The 18,003-nt window shown below is 39.3% G+C and overlaps 1 protein-coding gene across 2 annotated transcripts; it reads left to right on the top strand.

Annotated features, from left to right (window-relative positions):
- Positions 1 to 5,790: 5,790 nt before the first annotated feature.
- ddi2 (DNA-damage inducible protein 2) lies at positions 5,791 to 17,238 on the top strand. 2 transcript variants are annotated; one of them, XM_047347688.1, is made up of 10 exons: positions 5,791 to 6,222; positions 7,863 to 7,992; positions 8,491 to 8,763; positions 9,714 to 9,840; positions 10,116 to 10,243; positions 10,788 to 10,916; positions 11,207 to 11,310; positions 11,623 to 11,815; positions 14,615 to 14,663; positions 14,927 to 15,015. In XM_047347688.1, the coding sequence occupies exons 1-9, from the start codon at positions 6,085 to 6,087 to the stop codon at positions 14,623 to 14,625; spliced, it is 1,233 nt and encodes a 410-aa protein (XP_047203644.1). In that variant the 5' UTR covers positions 5,791 to 6,084; the 3' UTR covers positions 14,626 to 14,663; positions 14,927 to 15,015. The 2 variants fall into 2 exon arrangements, with proteins under 2 accessions (XP_047203644.1, XP_047203643.1); XM_047347687.1 differs by lacking the exon at positions 14,615 to 14,663 and having other exon boundaries at positions 5,797 to 6,222; positions 14,927 to 17,238.
- Positions 17,239 to 18,003: the final 765 nt, after the last annotated feature.

The raw sequence follows: 18,003 nt of genomic DNA, 5'->3' as shown, positions 1-18,003 counted from the left end.
CTGAAAGGTGGTTGATTGAGACTGCGAAGTCGTGTGTCATGCTTAATGAGATGGGTGTAGCCTGGTTTTTTGCTGAAAAGCTCCTTTGGCGACACCGCCAGCATTCCTTTTGCCGCTCTGGAGATAGATGGCTTACATCGGGCAAAGGCTGTTCCCCAAAGTTAGATGGAAGGAATTGCTCTTGAAACTCTTCTTTGTCAATACAGCACGAGCCCACAACTGCATTGATGGAACTGGCCGATCAATCCACTCTTTCAACATGTTAACATGAAAAACTTGCTGTTTTTTACGGTGCTCTGGCATGTTGAGCTCATAAGTAACGGGACCTACTTTTCTGTTTATGATAAAAGGCCCCTGCCACTTGGCTAAGAGGCTGCTTTCAGTAGTTGGCAAAAGAAGCAACACTTTTTGTCCTTCCTTAAAGGTCCTCCTCTGAGCAGTTTTATCATAGTTCTGCTTTTGACGCTGCTGGGCTTCTACTAGGTGACTATGAGCCAGTTCCTGAAACTGTTCAAGCTTGTTCCTCATTTTCAACACATATGAGAGTGATGTACACTGTTCTTCAGGTCATGCCCCTTCCCAAGCCTCTTTGAGGACATCTAGTGGACCCCTAACAGTATGACTATACAAGAGTTGAAAAGGAGAAAACCCAGTAGATGCTTGAGGTACCTCTCTATAAGCAAAAAGCAAAAACGGTAAACACTGATCCCAGTCTTTCCCTGAGTCTTTTACAAACTTCTTCAACATGGATTTCAGAGTTTTATTAAACCTTTCAACAAGTCCATCCGTTTGAGGATGGTAGGGACTTGTTTTGATTCCACTAATTCCCAGAAGTTTATAAACTTCCGTCAATAAATTAGAAGTGAAGTTTGATCCTTGATCTGTAAGGATTTCTCTGGGAATACCCACCCTTGAAAACATCTGTATCAGACAATTAGCTATTTGGCAGGCTTTAATTCTCCTTAATGGAAAAGCTTCGGGGTACCTTGTTGCATAGTCACACACCTCTAGAATGTATCTATGTCCTGAGCTACTTCTCTCCAATGGCCCAACAATGTCCATGGCGATACGAGAGAAAGGGATGTCTATTACAGGCATAGGAATAAGTGGGGCTCTATCACCTTTCTTACTCTGAGTTGTCAACTGACACTGTGGACATGATTTACAGTAATGAACAGTATCTGAAAACTGTTGAGGCCAAAACAAATGATTAGGCATTCTGGAAAAGGTTTTCACATATCCTAAATGACCCGCCCAAGGAACTGAATGGGCCAACTGTAAAACTATTGGCCTTAAGCTTGTGGGAACTACTAACTGGTCACCCACTTTCCTCCGACGATACAGGCGTTCATTCTTTACAATGAAAACTTCCTGAACTCCCTCCGTAATCCGTGTTAATTCTTGAGAACACTTAGCAAATAGAGGTGCTAAAGAGGGGTCCTGCCTTTGAAGTTGGACAATATTGCTCGGGACCACCAGTAGCTCATCAATCTCTGGTTCAGAAATTAACTCAGCAAGTTTTGTCCCCTTTACTTTATCTTGTCTCTTTTGCATTCTGCTTTTTCTTGGGCAGTGTTTTCTTAAACTCTCCTCACCAGGAACTTCAGCGTTAGCAAAAGGTAACTCACTCAAACATGGCTCTGACTGAGACAGTTTAGAGCTAGACCTAGTGACGGCTAATAGACCTTCACCTGAAATATCCAGATCTTTCTCTCTTTTTGCCAACAGGTCCCCAAAGATTGGCATATCCCAACCCAATACAACCTGGTATGGAAGTTTATCCATCACTCCTACTGTAAGTAAATGCTCCTGTTCATGAACTTGAAGGACAACATTGGCAATGGGATAATCAACATCATCACCATGAACACACCAGACTTTCACTTTACCACAAAATGCGGTATCTCTGGGAAGACAATCTTGCCTAATAAGGGTGCGGCTACTGCCTGAATCTAATAGGGCGACACAAGGCTTTCCCTCAATAAAAACACAGATGGTGTGCTCCTGAGCACTGGAGTGTACAACAGACTCAGGTTCTTCCTCTAGCAAATCAAAACTCTCTGGTGAAAAACACATGTAAGTCTTACTGACTTGGGCAATCAGCCTTAAAATGACCAGTTTGGCCACACGAGTGACAAACCAAAGGACCCCTTTATTTAAATTCCCCAACACGGTTATTGCTACTGATTGGGGAAATTTCGTTGGAATATTTAAATCTGTGTCCATTCCCTCCCCCAGACTTACCCACCGTAAAAGGGGGTGAACTGTGTTTCAAAGTCATGTACCCTTTTTGTGGGCTTGTATATGTCATTCCCAAGACGGGTTGACGCTGTATAGGCCGCAAAAGGAGGTGGGTTTGCAGTACTCAGCTCAGAATCTCCAGTTGTGTTAAAATTACTCCTAGGGACATTATTGAATGCATAATACTTTTTCTCATACTGAGCTTCTTGAACCTTTCAAAGAAAAAGGTTTTTGTAACAACTACAATGTTTTGTTTGTCTATAAAATATATTCTGATATAGCGTTTTATTTTTAAGATTGTATTTAAGAATGTGATTTAATTGAGTAAAAAAACTGTTTTTTTCTTGTACTATCTATTATAGCAACATTAAGATTCAAATCAAAGTTTTCCAGTGGTTTCAGTAGTCTCCGTTATAATTGGTGATATTGTAGGGAAATAAAACATTTTCTTCAACAATCCATTTTTGTTATGTTTTCTACCCGCTTTAAGACCAATTCGTCTTTTTTCAGGGAAAAAGTACACTGTGGTTAAGGTAACGGAAACTCAGCAGCTTTCTGTTGTTTTTGCCAGTAAGAACGTAAACCCGTGCATTTGCATAAGGAGTGCACATGGAAATAACCACACATTCATGATTAACCTGCAAGATATACAACCACTCACAAGCATGCCTCTTAGCAAACATATGTAGAAACACACCTCCGCTCAGGTTTGAACTCGCTCTCATTCAAGTATGATTAAACCTTGTTTTATGAATAACCTCATTTCAGTTATATACTATACATGCCTTTAAAACTGCTCAGATGTTTTTAAATGTTAATTTAACATTGAAATGAAAATTGCGATCATAAATAGTATTGAGAGTGAGTTATGGACAAGACAAGTTGACTTAATGTTTTATCTATAAACTGAAATGACAGAGAGATTGATAAACATCCCAAATATTAAAGAAGCTGAGTGTTTGTTTCTGTTTTACTTCACATAAAGGGTAAAATACTAAACCTAAAATAACTACTATCAATTAGGGGTGATAGTTCACCAAACTTTATTGTTCTTAGCATACCAAACCGAATCCTTTCTTTATGAACCTATCCTTTATGCACATTTCTGGTTTCTTTGTGCTCATATGGTGCATTTGTGTCAATATTACTATATACTATTTTCTTTACATGTGCTATTTCTTTGATGTTAGAACAGGCAAACTCTCATACTTCAGCAAAAATTAAGTAGCCTGTTATTTTAGACTTCTCTATTCTTATATGTCTTATACTAATCCTATACATTACTCATTTTAGTCATTCGAACAGACGTGATGTGCATGTAGGGGTTGTAATACATGTTCTTCTGAGAAATGCAGTCTCATCAGACTAGTTTAGGAAATACATTAATAAGAAATTTAGGGGATTGTGTGCCGAATCTGATTGGGTTACCAAGAAAACAAAACTTTTTTTAGAACTGTGGACAATATGTTACCATTGAACTAAAAATAAGCATGACATATGTAATACAGTCTAAATAAGAGAAAAGAACTAAAGCAAAGCTGCAGATTTCAGTATTTCTTTACACAAAAGACAGGAAGTTGCAGATGGAGATATTGCTCTTTTATTGTTGCCCAAACTTATAATATCATAGTGTATATCTGGATATGGACATTTCAAAAATATAAAAACAACATTCATATTGTACCTCCAGATAAAAACAATTTCTTTAAACAACTTTTACCATTTTTTTTGTCTTTTTCACACACCTTTAAGATGTGAAGTTAATCATACCTCGATAGACAGGATGCGTTCTCAATATGTTTCCGGCAGCAACACCAGCAACCTTTATATGGAATAAATAGAGAGGAAGACTGTGGTTAGTCTGAGCTTATCTGTGAACAAAGCAAAAAATGTCAAGCTGGGAAAAAACTAAGCCAAGTAACATGGTAACTGTTGTTTTAGCTGACTGAAACGAAATCTCTTATCTATAAGATGAAATTACAGAGAGATTAATAAACATCCTGAATATTAAAGAAGCTGAGTGTTTGTTTCTGTTTTACTTCACATAAAGGGTAAAATACTATACCTAAAATAACTACTATCAATTGGGGTGATAGTTCACCAAACGTTTTGGTTCTTAGCATACCAAAAAGAATTCCTTCTTTATGTATGTTTTATAATATCTTTTCATGGTTTCTTTGTGCTCATATGGTGCATTTGTGTCAATGTTACTATATACTATTTTTTTTCAAAGATTTTTCTGTACATGTGCTATTTCTTTGATGTTAGAACAAGCAAACTCTCATACTAAGTAGCCTGTTATTCTAGACTTCCCTATTCTTATATGTCTTATGCTAATCCTATACATTACTCATATTAGTCCATTTGAACAGATGTGATGTGCATGTAGGGGTTGTAATACATGTTCTTCTGAGAAATGCCGTCTCTTTAGTGCAGAATTCTGCATTCTCATTAAGGGAAAATTACCCATAAACAATTTTCTGTTTTATAGAAACAACAAAAATTTCTAAATGATGTATTTTCAGGGAAGATAAAACTGAACATATAATTTGTAATTTAAGAGCCGTGATTGAATTCCCCTTGTTTTGCAAAGATTTATCACACTAGTTTGGGAAAAAACATAAATAAGAAATTTAGGCACACTGACAGAAGTGAGGCTGCCATACACAAGCCATCTGACCACCATCAGCAGGCAAGGTGGCTGAGGTGTCTTGCCCAAGGACACAACGTCTGACACGTGCAGAGCGGGAATTCGAACGAACTCCCACCACCTGAGCCCCTATCTATCTATCTATCTATCTATCTATCTATCTATCTATCTATCTATCTATCTATCTATCTATCTATCTATCTATCTATCTATCTATCTATCTATCTATCTATCTATCTATCTATCTATCTATCTATCTATCTATCTATCTATCTATCTATCTATCTATCTATCTATCTATCTATCTATCTATCTATCTATCTATCTATCTATCTATCTATCTATCTATCTATCTATCTATCTATCTATCTATCTATCTATCTATCTATCTATCTATCTATCTATCTATCTATCTATCTATCTATCTATCTATCTATCTATCTATCTATCTATCTATCTATCTATCTATCTATCTATCTATCTATCTATCTATCTATCTATCTATCTATCTATCTATCTATCTATCTATCTATCTATCTATCTATCTATCTATCTATCTATCTATCTATCTATCTATCTATCTATCTATCTATCTATCTATCTATCTATCTATCTATCTATCTATCTATCTATCTATCTATCTATCTATCTATCTATCTATCTATCTATCTATCTATCTATCTATCTATCTATCTATCTATCTATCTATCTATCTATCTATCTATCTATCTATCTATCTATCTATCTATCTATCTATCTATCTATCTATCTATCTATCTATCTATCTATCTATCTATCTATCTATCTATCTATCATCGCTACTGCTTCCTCCAGGGGTGCTAAAATGATATTCCCATGAAATGAGAAGCACAGAAGAAGAAAGTACTGTTGTGCGACATGCCGAAAATCATGCGGCACTGCTGAGCAATACTTGATATTTTGTTGATCTTAAAAGAGAAACTGTTATATCAGGCGTTCACCAAGTGAGTCCAAACAGTGACTGACTTTCGATTTTACAGCTGTTTCGATTTGTGGATTTCTTCGTACTAATATACACATTACATATTATTTAGGAAAATCTCGATACTCACCGTGCTTTTCCGTGTGACATAAGGAACTACACTTACCGCATTCTGTTGTAGAAGAAGAAGGTTTATCGAGTGAGTCTGTTTCTGCCCCCGCTCCACAAAACGATGCTGGTCACCGTTTTCTGCGCGCCGAGGGATCGCCCAGAAACCACGTTTGCCCTCGACGTGTCCCCGGAGCTGGAGCTGAGGGACTTTGTAGCACTTTGTGAACTGGAGTCAGGAATCCCAGCTGGGGAAATCCAGGCAAGACCCAAACTGGATGTTGCCGCGGAGCTAACGCAGCTAACAGCTAACGTAGCTAGCATAAATCGAACTGTTGGTGTTTTGACGTTTCAGCTGTTGCGAAACATGAGTTATAAACAAACATATTTTTAGACGCGGGTTTCACTCGTTTAGCTGCACATTTGGGATCGAGTGTAACTATCCCAACTTGAGCTCAGTGTCAAACACATGTAGCTAACTGTGTTTGGACAAATTAAATGGTGCAGTTAAGATAACTGTTGCTAAATTTGCCTGGCTTGTCAAGATAGACGGAAAATGTAAACTGTTAGCTTACAAAACACTATTCATCTAAATCATTTTAATACTGTATCGGTAATTAAAGTTATTTTTTTTTTTTTAGGAACTGATTGCAAAGTTCAGGCAATCAACTGGGTTTTCTCATGCATAAACTGTACTGTACCAATCGATTGGCCAGAAGTCAGAATCCGACAAAATGGATCAAAACTACGAAGTCCTACCAATTTTGCACTAAAAACATATCATTCTATGTTCTTATTTTGGGTTAAAAAAAACCCTGAAAAAGTTCAGGATTTGACGAACAAGTTGGATACACGTATAATCCCTTCACTCTTGAATAGGAAAATACGACCTCAAGAAACCTACACACATTTTTTCATTCCTCTGGAGAAAATTGGCCTCAATAAAAAATAAAAATCTGTGTCAACCACCAAAAAAGGCATGAATAGTTGGATCTCTGTGTTGTAAATTAAGAAAACATAAATATAATGCATTGACCGAAAATGGGAATGGTTTTTGGACAATAGACAACTAATTTGGTGTGATAGGAAAATAGATAATTGGTCTTCCAGCACCTTCTGTCAGCCAGATGATCCCTACACTGCTTCAGTAATGTTCAGGTCCTGGATCTGTGAATGTTTTAACAGCCTTATTTTCTTTATTCGTTTTATTAAATGTTTTGACAAGATTTGTACTGCCATTGGCACAAACGCAGTTCCAAACTGTAACAGCGCCTTCACCGTGTTTTACTGTTGATTTTAGAAAGACACACACTGTTGCAGATCCTCTCTGAGATATTCTAAACATATGAAATATGTTAAAATAAGATAAATTATTGCATAAGATGCGTTACAAGTAGACCTATACCGGGAATAGATTCTCACGGTTAAATCATCTTGAGTAAAAAATACCAAACATTTACATTATCACAGTATTTATGCAAATATTTTAAATAAAAACGTATTAGATTTAAGTGCATTTATTTAAACCAAAAACGCAACAGTTACTACTATTGCTGCAAAAATATTGCTGACATTGAGTGTTGCAGTGATAACGATAAAATGTCTTCAAATGGTCTGGTGGAATGACTGAACTTAAAATAAATAAGAAAAGGCTGCTTATATCCACAGGAAAAAGCCTGGAGGACTTGGTTAAGACCACTTTAAAAATGATCACAAAATCTGCTTCCTAGAGCTGCACAATATGTCTGATTGCAAATGTCATCGCAGTTCAGTGTGTGCAAAAAGTGTGTATTTTTAATTCAGTTTACTGCAACAGCACATAGTGGATGCTGCATGGTTTGGTTGCTGTGTAATCCCCTCACAGCACACTGATTTTATATTCTGAATCTTCTTTCCATTCAGATCACGCATGTAGAACAGCCCCTAAAAGACCCCACCCGTGCCTTGGGGACTTACGGTGTCAAGGATGGAGATGTGGTGGTTCTTCGACAAGCAGATAGAAGGCCTCCACAAACTCAACCAGCCTTTCCAGGTAATAAATCTATTGAAATTTTCTCACAACCAGCTGCCTGGGATATTTGTTATCTCTCTGTATTGATAGAAGGGGGGTTTATTCATTGCACATTGGTGTGTTAAAGAGTGCTAAGCACTGTTGCATGGTAGAGAGAAGGTCCCTGGTTCAAATCCCAGCTCGGGATCTGTCTGCGTGGTGTTTGCATGTTCTTCCCATGCATGCATGGATTTTCTCCAGGTTCTTCAGCTTCCTCCCACAGTCTAAAAACATGACTGTTAGGTTTATTAGTGTCTGTAAACCTTCCTTAGGATTGTATGTGTATGTGTGCATAGTCCTCTGTCTCTCTGTTTTGCCCTGCGATCAACTGGCAACCTATCCAGAGTGTACCCTGCCTCTCACCCAATGACTGCTGGAGATGGGCAACGTACACTCCCCAAAACCATGCATGGATAAGTAGGAATTGACAACGGATGGATGTTGGAAAAAGCTAACTTCTCTCCCTTTCATCCTCACTAGGCCTGCCCCGTATTGACTTCAGATCCATCACAGTCCCTGGCACCTCATCTTCAGCCAATCCGGGTCCTGACCCGCCGCCACAGCAACAAGCTCCACAGCAGCAGCCGCGTGCCGCGCAGCCTTCCACACCGATGGCCTTTCGCGGCTCCTCGCCACAGGGCCTGGACAACCCCGCCTTACTACAACAGATGCTATTAGCGAATCCACACGAGCTTTCTCTGCTAAAGGAGAGAAACCCTCCACTTGCTGAGGCCCTGCTGAGTGGAGATTTAGGTGAATGAACATAAAGTAACATAACGGCCATTGATGTGTTTTCAGTGCCTTGCAAGAGGCTTCTTAACTAAGAGTTTTTTTTAAAGATTTTGTTACATTACCAATACAAACTTCAATATAGTTTATTGGATTTTAATAAGTAGATCAACATGAAGTTGACTATAATGAGTGGATTGAAGTGGACCATTCATTTGTATTCAGTATCCCCAAGTCATTGTTTTATAGAACTACCATTCACTGCAATTACAGTTTTACCAGCTTTGTACATTTGGAGATGTTTTTCCTATTCTTCTTTGCAAATTAGCTCAAGCTCAGTCAGATGTGATGAAAAGCATAGATGAACAGCAAGTTTGGTTGGTTGGGTTTTTCCTGGGCCATTCTAACATGTAAATATGGGATTTTAGCTCTTCCTGTATGTTTTTTTTTTCAGGTTTGCCCTACATTTAGCTCCATCTATCTTACCACCACCTCCTACGTCGTAGGCCAGCATCCCCACAGCATGATGCTGCTACCACTGTGTTTCATCAGGGCGATGCGCAGTGTTAGTTTTCCACCACACTTGGTGCATGCATGTGGAACAGAAAGTATAGAGAGCTCCATCTTCCTCATGTTTGCTATGTTCCCTGTATGACCCGCGGCAAACTGTCAGGATTTTTTACATGGTTTTCTTTCAAAATTGGCTTTCTTCTTGCTGCTCTTGCATAAAGACTTGATTTGTGGAGTGCACTACTGACAATTGTATCGACAGATTTACAATTGGCAGTTTTATTTTGTGGTATCAAGTTAAAGGGGGTAAATACACAGGTGCACTGCACTTTTCAGATTTTTGTAAATCTAATGTTTTGTAAAATCTTCATTTTTCTTCCAGTTCACAATTACACACGTGTTTGTCCATCACATAAAATCTTAACAAAATCCTTTTTTTTTTTTCTTCTTCTTCTTCTTCCCAGAGCGTTTCACCAAAGTGCTGCTGGAGCAACAGCAGGATCGAGCCAAAAGAGAACAAGAGAGAATCAGACTTCTGACTGCTGATCCATTTGATTTGGACGCTCAGGCAAAGATTGAAGAGGACATCAGGTAGGAACACGCTTTTAATCCAGTTACCATAACGGTAAGTCAAAGATAGCCTGCTACATAGTAATGGTAAATATACATCCCTCTTTAACCATGACACAGCTTCAGTTTCACTATTAATAATCACAAGTTGGGGTACACAGTTTTGAACATGATAGTTTTTATATTTTTAATCTAATTCAATTACAATTAAAAATTTAATAAAAAAAAGAAATCTATTTCTTTATTGGCCTCCATGTTTTGATTGATTAATTTTTTTTAAACTCTCCGTATACTAGGCAGCACAACGTGGAGGAGAATATGACAATTGCAATGGAGGAGGCCCCAGAAAGCTTTGGACAGGTGGTTATGCTGTACATTAACTGCAATGTCAATGGCCATCCTGTGAAAGCTTTTGTTGACTCAGGTAATGAACATAAAATCCTGATGCCTGATAAAGTTTGTTGGTCGAGAAACGGAGTGGTAATAAAACGTTGAAGGGCATGTTTGTGTGCCGGACAGATTGTGTGTGACTGTATGTGTAGTCATTCTTTCAGTGACCTATTAACATGTTTAGTTTCAACATGTTCAAAAATGTCTTGGCTTCAGTTCCCAGAGGTTAAAAAGTCCATTGGAATATCACCTTTACACCAAGGACACATTTTCCTGTCAGTTTTAGTTTATTAAAATTAGCTTCATTAAATATTTTGTTCCTTTTTCTTTGCATCTTTGAATGTACTTTTCTGTTTGTTATGCTGACTCTTATTGGTAATTACATGTAAACAAAACTACCCAAACTCAAGGCTTAGCTTCACCAGTCATTAGTGAATGACTCTAATTACAACAATTGAAGCTGACTTTCAAGCATGAATGTTTTCAGTTTTCTTGTTCTAAGTCCTAAATTGCGACTGTCAGTCCTGTTTTGTCAATTTTTGCCCTTTTTCGTCCGTTTTTGTGTTTCTCGTGTTAAGGAGCGCAGATGACCATCATGAGCCAAGCGTGTGCAGAGCGCTGTAATATCATGCGACTGGTGGATCGGCGCTGGGCAGGGATCGCCAAAGGAGTGGGCACTCAGAAGATCATTGGCAGAGTTCATTTGGGTCGGTTTCAGGATAGCTTCAGATAAACACAACTGTTCAATGTGTTAGAATGTAGTTTATTAAAATAGGACCAGAACTGTTTTATATTCAGTTTAACGATCTTAGGCTGTTATTTAGTAACCCTGAAGCAATTACTGGCTTTGTTTGTGCTTGCAGAATCAAATTTTAAAAATCCGTACGACCAGAGCTAAACTAAATATAACTTTTTTTTTTCTTATTATCATCTAGCTCTTGGTTCATAGAATAATTTTCTTTTTTGAAAATTTGGGTTTCCTTTCTCTTGCTTTCAGCTCAGGTCCAAATAGAAGGGGACTTCCTTCCTTGTTCTTTCTCCATATTGGAGGACCAGCCAATGGACATGCTGCTTGGCCTGGACATGCTGAAGAGACACCAGGTGCGCATGTTGTCTAACAGTATTTAATAAAACTATTTATATAATGGAATTATTCTTTTTTCAGAGTCATGTTATATTACAGATGCATCTCAAAGACAATATTGGAATGACTTAAATAAATTAACTTTGTGATTATAATTGAACTTACCTGTTTAGAGTAAAGTAGCTGTGGATCAATTACAGTTTCATTGCTGAAAATCACAGATGTTTATTTTTGCTGTTATATTCATGATATTGTCATTTACTTCCTGCAGAAGGACCTTTTTAGACCATTTGGGAACACTTTCTGTCCCCTTTGTTTTTTCCTTTTAGTGTTCAATCGACCTGAAGAAGAGCTTGCTCGTTATCGGCACTACAGGCACTGAAACGCGCTTCCTGTCTGAGGCGGAGCTGCCGGAGTGCGCCCGGCTTGCGTACGGCACAGAAGGGCGTGAGGACGCGCGGCCAGAGGAGATCGCCGATAGAGAACTGGCAGAGGCACTTCAGAGATCTATACAAGAGAGTGGTAAGAAATTGTGTCAGCTCTGTTTTCATTTATTTATTTATTTTTTTTAGCATGTGCTACTTGAAGCTTCTTACTCTCAACCTCATTTACGCACTCATCTGAATATTCAGTCACGTGATCACTCCATGTCATCACCCCGATAATTTGGTTGTCTTTTACAGAAAGATGAGATCAGAAAAAAACGTCAAATCAAATTTATAATCTTGAACTCAGATTTTATGTAAACAAAACTAAGCTTCTCTGGTTACAGAGAAATCGATTTATTAGCTGAAACATCTGTATCCTGTCATTGGTGTACGGACCTGTCAGCTGTACTGCTCATTAGGGATGGGTACCTTTCACATTTGAACCGATACGGTACCGATGCCCGGTACCTGGGAATCATTTTCAGTACTTTTGTGTGTGTTTATGTGGTAATAAATGTTTAGTAATAAAATCTCAAAATGTTTCTACTTTGTTTATATTTTGAGAAATAAATGTTATCATAACAGCATCCAGCTGTTTGCATTGTAACATCTCGGTTGCTTGAAACATTTCTTCTGCCATGTCGCTGACTGCAGTCGCTAACGGATGCAGGCGTGCTAACGGTGCCGAATGCAGGAGCTGTAGCCAAAGATCTGAGGCTGGTGTAAATTGTGCACCTTTCAGCCTTGAGAAAATCTGGTGCTTAGCCAGGAGCTTCCTCAGACTAGAAGTGTTCCTGGCGTTGGCCTTGCACTTCGCATCACAAATATTGCAGTGAGCATAATCTGCATCACATTTTGAAAAGTGGAGCCATACTTTCAAGCGCTTTCTATCAGAAATTCTTGCTTTGTTTACGGTACCAGCGTCTACTGACATCACTACGCTCTTGTTGTTGCATGTTCATGTCCGGCGTGGAAAATTGCCTTCTCCCTCAGTGTCACAATGATGCATTTAAGTACTGAAACATGGTACCGTTTGATTGTACATGAATAGGTACTTGGTAGTACTGACGGTCAGTACCTATAAAAGTAGCGAATTCAGTATCCATCCCTACTGCTCATGGTGGGTGTCATCCTTTCTGTATCGAGTCAAAGGTTGGAGAAAATCCCCTTAAAATGACGTATTTGTGGGAACTTGCAGTGCCGTTTTATTAAACAAAGATATCGTGATAGTCTAGCTTGTTTTCTGAGAATTTGCTGCGAATAGTGGATCAGATGGATGTCTGAGGAGCTCGAGAACGGCACTTGAAGCCGCCTACACAGAAGAACTGAAAGGAACATGCAGTTCAAAAAGGAGACGTAGGAGTTTATTTGTCTGATCAGGATTAATAAAACGCAGAGCGAATATAAACATCCTGTGGCAGGAGTGCAACAGCAGAAAAAAAAAAAACTGGAGAGGATTTTCCATGAACAGAAACTCTGCGTTTATTGGTGCCTCATGGTGCGTTTTGTTTGAAATTCTTCCTTCGGAGCACAAAGCTCCAAAACAAAACAAAAATCAAGTAGAGCCCTCCTGGAGTCAGAATTTGTACTGATAAAGATAGTCAATGATACAACAACTGGACAATAACAACCAACAAATCCCACTGTGCAAGTTTTCGGACATTAAACCAGGTCTGAGTTCTGAGGCAAAACAAATGCAGCATTTTAGCCCTAAGATGTACAAACTTGAGTCATAATCATATGTTCTGTATCATATTATAAGTAAAATATATGAAGGGGGAAATCATCAAAGGGGTCAGATAAAATTATGCTGGTGATAAACACAAAAATGTCCTTTCGATAAAAAACGTTTGAAGTTTAGCAGTGCAGGGGAGACGTTAACCTACATTTAACATGGGCATGAGTACATTATTTCTGGATTTTAAAGATGCATTTGAACCTTTTTCTTCAGGGTGAACTTATGATAAAAGACATTTGAACAGATTTTTCAGAAACTAGAACCGGGTGCATTAATTTGAATTTGATGCAAAGTTTTCTGTAATCCACTCAGAAACACAAACAAATTTTTAAAGGCTCAAATATCCACTCAAGCCCGAAGTTTCTTGCCCTAGCAGATTGAGATTGAAAGTAATCTTTTAGGTTTACAAACATGTTTGTTCTGACTGGAAGTAATTTAAACATTGTGGAGTTCCAATTAGAGTCTTAGGATGGGTGGCAAAGAGGCTTTCCAAACCTCAAAGGTTCGGAGCTCAATGCAGAAGATATTGTCAGGAAATACCAGTGGAAACATGCAAAACATTTGTTAGCAATTATAAGAAGCATTTGACTGCTGTTAAACTACAAATAATAGTCAACTGTAGATGAATGAAGACCTTTGGTTGAAAATGTTGGTGAAATGGATGTTTTTTATTCCTGCATTGGCCTTCAGAAGCTAAATTAACACCAAATGACCTCTACAGCTTTATAGTAATATGTGGGTTGTAGAAACATGATTGCTTATGATCTGATAAATGCTGTAGATTTTTAGAAAAGTTGCTCTTAGTGTGGTATCAGCTGCTCTTGTGGAATCAGCCATTCATCAACCAGGGTACAAGAAATGACTAGCGTTTGAACATTTTAGGTCTTAACTGAAAATGGTCACAAATCTGATTTTGAATCAAATGTTCAGCTGAAATGACCTCATTCAGGAGCATCTGCTGTTGACCGATGGGTTTGTGAACATCCCGATTAAGAACCCGGCCCGGGCACGAGTTGTTTTCTGATGACACTTTTCACATCTGTTTTGTGTGAAAAGGCCGACAGTTTGGTTTGGTTGCATGCTCTGTGTGTGACTGCTAACTTTCTCCGTCCCTTTGCATGATGTGTGTGGTGTGTGCGCCTAACCCCTGAGCAGGACAGCACTGATGCATTTGGAGACAGCTGAAGAGGGCCCTACCAACCAGGTACTGCAAACTCACAAGACCATTGCCAGAGCTAAGTCCATTGCTGTTGAATCATTTAGCTTTTTATTTTTCTGTTATTTTGCTGCTGGGTGGTTGTTGTACCTTTTTATGTTCACTTATTTGTGTAATAAACCTGAGTTTCCAACTTTAAACGTAGCATAATTCATGAATTATCTTTTACATAAGAAGAGCTGAACACTCATAAATGTGGTTGAAACACCACTTGATTGACTGATTCCCAGTTATATTTTCTCTCATAATAGACGCTGCAGATGGACAAACTACCTCACCGCAGCCCCCGCCATTTACATTACCAAGACCCTTAGACCAAATGGCCATACCTTCCTCTTCCTCCCAAAGTCCTTCTACTTGTCAATCACAGAACCCGACCCTGGATCGCTCCCAGTCTGCACCACCCACCATGCAGCAGGCCCCAGCGCCTCGGCCTCCAGAGCGTTCTCAATCTTTATCCCCGGAAAAGGATGTTTCTCCACCTCATAGTGTCCATGTTCACCCTCTGCCTCTTCAAAGCAAACCTAATCTGTCCCCCGTTCCCAGTCCTTCATCGGATATGTTCCATACATGTACCCCTCCTGCAAACATCTCCACTGAGTCCCAGGACCCTAGTAGTGAGACACCGCCTGAAGCCACAAAGGGGGGTGTTGAGTCTGATGAGGTGGAGAGCACTTCCATGCAAACTGCACCACAGGAGTGTTTGCCTGAACAGCCCATGGACCAGGAGAGGACTGAATGTGACGCAGCGGATACCACAGAGGCCGATTCAGTCGCAATGGAGTGTCCCTCTGCCTCTGCTGAGAGGGAGCAGCCTGACGGAGATCGCTGCTCCAGCTCTGACAGCATCCCCTCTCTGGCGGCTGCGCTGAAGGAGCTCCATGAGTTGCTGGTGCAATCCCAGAACCGCAGCATCTCCTGCTCACCATCCCATGCGCATGGGCAGGACTCGGACAAAGCATCCCCTGAGCCAGGCACCCCAACGCCAGAAAATGCCCAGCCTGCTCATTCTACTGCCAGTGCAGCTGGTGCCGAAACAAGTGATGCCAAAGCTAACTATGCTGCTGCTGTGTGTGATGAGGAACCAGCTCAGTGTCCTGTGCCTGACCTTCCTTGTCAGGCTGAGTGTCTGCATGAAGATACAGTAGACACTGAGGAAGGGCTAGGACCACCGCGGTGCCCACACAGCTCAGAGGATAGAGCCGGACAGGACAGAGAAGAGACCTGTGTTAGTGGCGTTTCTGACCCTGAGCAAGAGGCTTCTCACGGTCCTGCAGTGGTCCCAGAGATCAGGGAACCACCAGAAGGGCAGCATGGAAGAGGGGTAGCAGATGGTCAAGCCTCTAGCACTGACATCCCAGAGACTCTCCAGACTGAGCGAGCTTTCCTCAGCCCTGCATCAGCTGCTGTTAACCCTCCAGAGGAAGATTCAAGCGTCTCGTCCTCCTCTGCTCTTCTTCTCACTCAGGCCACTCCGTCTTTGCTCCAAGCCCCTCACCCTCCCTCTCCACATCCCTTTATGGAACAGTTCCCAGTTGAGCACATCCAGAGAATCCAGGCAGCAGGTTTTTCTGCCAGGGAGGCTGTGGAGGCACTCGAGCAAGCCCACGGGGTAGTGGAGATTGCTCTGCTGGCACTTCTGGCTCGCAGTATTACTGTGCCCACCTAGACTCATGAACAATCATGCTAGTCCCAAGCCTCCCAACTCAGCATCTGTCTTTATACCTTGTTACCGATCCAGACATCTTGGTTTCCTGTTTAAAAGGGAGCTTGTAGAAGCCACAGGGAAATGCTGTCTTTTGGTTTCAGAGAAAAAAAGACAACTGGTCATTTGTTTTGGCTATTACAGATATGTGAGGTGTGTTTGCATGCAGATGTTTGGGTAGCCCACCCGTTTAATTGGTTTTTAGCAATTTGGTATCATAGATTTTTATTTTTGTCTTGTTTTGTTGTCAGACATTGACTCTTCCATACATAAAAATAGTAAATATTCAAAGTTTCTCTTTCATATATCAACTACTGCATAAAAAATCTAATTTGTCAGGCATCACCACTGGCTCTGCTCCTGTGCTGTTTTTCAGCGCGTATTGATGACAGAGCTGCACATTGGGAACATAAGCAGCTCATTTTCAAAGTCATAAATATTTTCCACATTAGATTGGAAACCTCTAAATTCACAGCAACCATCACTAAAATACCAATAATGTTTAAGTGTGATAGTGGATGGAATTTTATGATTCAGCATGTCTCTTACAGAAGGTATCTTGTACTGTTTCTACTGACTGCAATCTGAAAGCTTTGCAACGTGTACTTTACAGAATCTGTTTGTAGCTCCTGTTCTGAAACTTTTTATTTCGTGTCAAATCCTCACGGTGTGTTTATACTTGAAATCATCCCATTTTTTTCATATTGAGTCTGGCCATCCTGCCAACGCATCATTTATCCAGGATTTTCATGGCTTTATTTGAGTCATACCTAACAATGTTTAAGCAGATTTCCTAATTTACTTTTATCTTGTATGAAATTTTAAATTGCAAATAAAATTAAACTAGTATTTGTATAATCTGTGTGTTTCAATTCATTTTTAAAACTGAAATATAAAATCTGTCACATTCTGTAGCTGTAATGCAAGAAGATCTAACAATGAATTGGCATACCACTGACATGTACATTTATTTCTGTAATTACTCATAATTACATTCTCCAAATAGTGAGATATTCCAAGTGTTAATTTCTGTTAACTTTATTATAGCTTACTGCTATGAAAACCAAACCTGTTTCTCTGAAAAGTAGAATATAATTTTTTCATAACCCTGACAGCTTTAGATTTAAAGTGATCTTTTAATTTGATCAACATGTTTCTTCTTCCTCTGCACAATAGTACTGTTTTCTACTAGTATGAATCCTGACTATATTGCTATATAGTTTGTGGAGGGAGCTAAAAATTAGGGTGATGGCACAGAGGCCTATAAACTTGAAACGTATTGCATAAAATTGTCAGATACCAGTGGAACTATGCAAAAAGCCTGCCAGCAATATTGAATTATACAAGCTTTACCATTGTTAAATAAAACAGGAGGAAGTTCATTTTTGTTATGCCGGGTTTTCAAATGTAAAAAAGTGTTTTTTTTTATGATTCCTATTTGACATTATCTTCTTGTAAATGCCTGCATCATTTCCTATTAGTAACAAACATTTTGGTTAAATGAAAACATGTCTATCTGTCACTGGTACGAACAACTTTAGGGTTGACTGTAAGACCAATACAAAGATTTTTAATACATAAATATTACAGAATCAGCTTTATTGCCAAGTTCATACATACAAA

Source organism: Girardinichthys multiradiatus, chromosome 20 (genome assembly GCF_021462225.1).
Source record: "Girardinichthys multiradiatus isolate DD_20200921_A chromosome 20, DD_fGirMul_XY1, whole genome shotgun sequence".
In the NCBI taxonomy this organism is placed as follows: Eukaryota; Metazoa; Chordata; class Actinopteri; order Cyprinodontiformes; family Goodeidae; genus Girardinichthys; species Girardinichthys multiradiatus.
Note: the sequence above shows the minus strand (reverse complement) of the source record. Positions and strands in the feature narration are given on the sequence as shown.